This window comes from Hemibagrus wyckioides, linkage group LG25 (assembly GCF_019097595.1).
Source record: "Hemibagrus wyckioides isolate EC202008001 linkage group LG25, SWU_Hwy_1.0, whole genome shotgun sequence".
In the NCBI taxonomy this organism is placed as follows: domain Eukaryota; kingdom Metazoa; phylum Chordata; class Actinopteri; order Siluriformes; family Bagridae; genus Hemibagrus; species Hemibagrus wyckioides.
This window is the reverse complement of record NC_080734.1, coordinates 19,362,880-19,365,891: the sequence shown is the minus strand read 5'-3', so window position 1 is coordinate 19,365,891 and position 3,012 is coordinate 19,362,880. Positions and strand designations below refer to the sequence as shown.

Here is a 3,012-nt window from a genome sequence, read left to right as displayed (position 1 = left end):
TGCATAAAGTTCAACTTTTCTCAACTTTGTCGCATCACCTGACACACCCACAATCTGGTCTCCAGCTCTCGCTGTCGGTCATGTCACCAGAAGTCTCCAGCTCTCGGTGGAAAATGAATGATCTCCTTTGTACTTAATCCAATTATGGTTTGTGGCTGACCTTCACCCTGATGCGTGTTCCAGATAGCTGACTTTGGCCTGAGCAAGATGGTTGAAGGCCAGACGGAAGGAGAACGCAGCAGACTGGCTCTCTCATCCACGTGCGGTTCAGACTTCTACATGGCTCCTGAGGTGTGGGCTGGACATAGCTACACAGCACAAGCAGACATCTTCTCTCTAGGTGTCCTCTTCTGGGCCGTGTTGGAGAGGATCACCTTCCTGGAGGACGGCTCCAATGAGGAGCAGCTGGGTGAGTGCAAGACGCTGGAGCTGAGGCTCATGGCTATGTTCCAGACCTTCTTCTGCTCTCCAGTAGAGCTGAGATTTGTGGCATGTGTTTAAATAAAAACATGTAAATTAGGGACTTCACTTGGAAGAGCATAATTTTATTCTGAGAGGAAATGTACTATTCCTGTTTCAGTTGTGGGACAGTTCTAGGCTTGGAGAGAGCTCAGGTTTCTCTTCAATCTTTCACCTTTGGCTCAGTGGTTAAAGCTCTGGGTCACTGATCAGAAGGTTGTGGGTTCAAGCCCAAGCACCTTCAAGCTGCTACTGTTGAGCCCTCGAGCAAGTCCGATAACCCTCCCTGGTCCAGTAGAGCTGCATCACAGCTGGTCCTGTGCTCAGACCATGCAGAGGAAATAATATCACTGTGCTGTAATGAACATGTGACAAATAAAGGCTTTATCTGATGAGAGATGGATTTTTACAAGCACATTATGGCGTGATGTTTCCCAGCACCAGATCATTTCAGTTCTTTAGCCGCATCCATCACTACTGCATGCAGTGCTTTTAACCCCGTTTTGAACTCCAGTTAAATCCTTAATTCACGATTAGGATGTTTTAAAGAATTAAAGGAATCAGTCCTGGACCACTGGGGCGTTTTATTCTAATTTCACATCTCAGTGAGTACACTGCTTTATTTCAGAACTGCGCCGCTCCTTCATAAATAACTCACTCGATGTCATTCGCTCATCTTCATCCGTGCTTCGGCTCTAGACGTCGACGGAAACTACAAGAGCGGTCCTTTTCCCGTAATTGAGAAACAGAGGCTGTGTTTATTGATCTCGGCACTCATCGAGCCCGTCCTGGCTGCGTGTGACCCCAAACTCACCCTCACTAATGCCGGCCAGTGCATCAGAGTCACATCACGACGGTAGCTGTGCTTAATTTTATATATCGTGGCATTCGAGTGCCTGACTTAAGGCCCCATTGACACGGTGTATTATTGGTGATGGACTAAATCGGTTTGAGCGAAGAGGCTTTGGATGGAGCGGCCAGCCAATTCAAGCAGGACTGTAATTACTCAGAGCTGGCTACCACAAAGGTCAGATGTCTCAGCCTATTTATTAAAGGCAGTTAAGGGCTTTCAGTGTTGTTTTTTCATCTCTCATCCATCAAAGTTACCGGGTGTGTTTTGTTTCCTTTGTGTGCCGTAGTGAATACTAATACTAAGCCTTGTGCCTCGGCTTTACTCTCACTCCTCACAGTCAAGCTGATAAACTTGCTGCTGATTTGTATTCACTTCACACCTCTAACTTTATATGCTTAAGAATTTAATGTTGAAAAAGTGACCTTTTTATGCTTTTTGATCCATCTGCAGGAGCGTTTTTTGAGAAGGGCCGATGGATCACGCCGCTCGGAGAGGCTTTGTGTGAGAATCCGGCTCTGCAGTTGGTCATCCCCATGCGAGCGCGACGTGCGCCGCCGTCACCCCCGACACCGAGCCCTGATTTGTGCGCCCTGATTTCGGACATGCTGGCGTTCGACCCCGACGCTCGTCCCACCGCACTACAGCTGCAGGAGAGAGTTTACAGCGTCACAGACACTCACTGATCTCCAGACTCCAGATTATTTCTTTATTCAGACGCAGTTATAATCACACGGTCCACTCAGTGTCACCCAGATGAGGAGGAGTTCTCACAAGGTTTCTTCCTCATCATCTCAGGGAGTTTTCTCCTCAACACCGTCAACTCGGAGTTGCTCTTTAGGAATAAATTTGCATTTAAAATGTAGAGTTTATATCCTGAACTTAAATATTAAATTCATATAAAGCTGCTTTTGCGACAATGCTCTTTGTTAAAAGTGCTATACAAATAAAATTGAATTGAATTTAACTACTAAATGGAACAGAACTTTACACTTGCCTCAGAAATGATAATTATGAGGATTTTGTACTGTGGAAGTCGTACTAATGTGAATTTTATTTTTGCTGTTTATTGTCTGTTTGCTGAATTCACATTTTAAAAGAAATGCTTGAAATTTTGCACCGAAAATCTACAATGCACTGAAGAGAAGAAAAGTCCACACACTCCTGCTGCAGGTTTTCTGTGCCTGATAAATCCTGACAGATCCTTTTCCACCATTAGTGTGAAATCAATAGCAACCAACAGAAATTCATCAGCTGGATTTTCCTGACTGTTCAGTTTCATCCCGCTTTAAAAGCCCGAGTCTGCAAAGAGTTTAGAAATCATGTACAGCGTCTCGCTCTCAAACCGTATCAGGAGAGGAGCAGCAATAAAAATCTCCAGTACATTTGCTGTCTGAAAGCCATCATGAACCAGTGGAGAAAAATGGGACTCTACAACGACGTTATCGAGAATCCTTCTAGTATTGAGTGAAAGGACAAGAGGAAAAACTTATCAGGGAAGCTGTCAAGAGAGCTAGAGCAACATGAAAGTAGCTGCAGGATTATCTGTCCACTCCTGCTCTCTCCATACATCTGACATGATTCTAGTGTTCTTCAAGTGTCTGAGCTATGGATTGTTTTTTAATGGGATCTGTTCGAGTTGTCGGTGTATTTAAGCTTTAAATAAAAGAAATGTACTGTGTAAAAACTGTGTTCAATAAAAC

At 44.5% G+C, this 3,012-nt stretch overlaps 1 protein-coding gene across 4 annotated transcripts in view; it reads left to right on the top strand.

The window, feature by feature from the left end:
- Positions 1-3,012, top strand: part of si:ch211-63o20.7 (Serine/threonine-protein kinase pdik1l-B-like) — a 10,702-nt gene extending 7,690 nt beyond the window's left edge. For all 4 annotated transcript variants that reach the window (XM_058378496.1, XM_058378494.1, XM_058378495.1 and 1 more), the window contains 2 exons: positions 184-409; positions 1,763-3,012. In XM_058378496.1, coding sequence (XP_058234479.1) covers positions 184-409; positions 1,763-1,995 — 459 coding nt within the window. In that variant the 3' untranslated portion in view covers positions 1,996-3,012. The remainder of the gene's footprint in view (positions 1-183; positions 410-1,762) is intronic.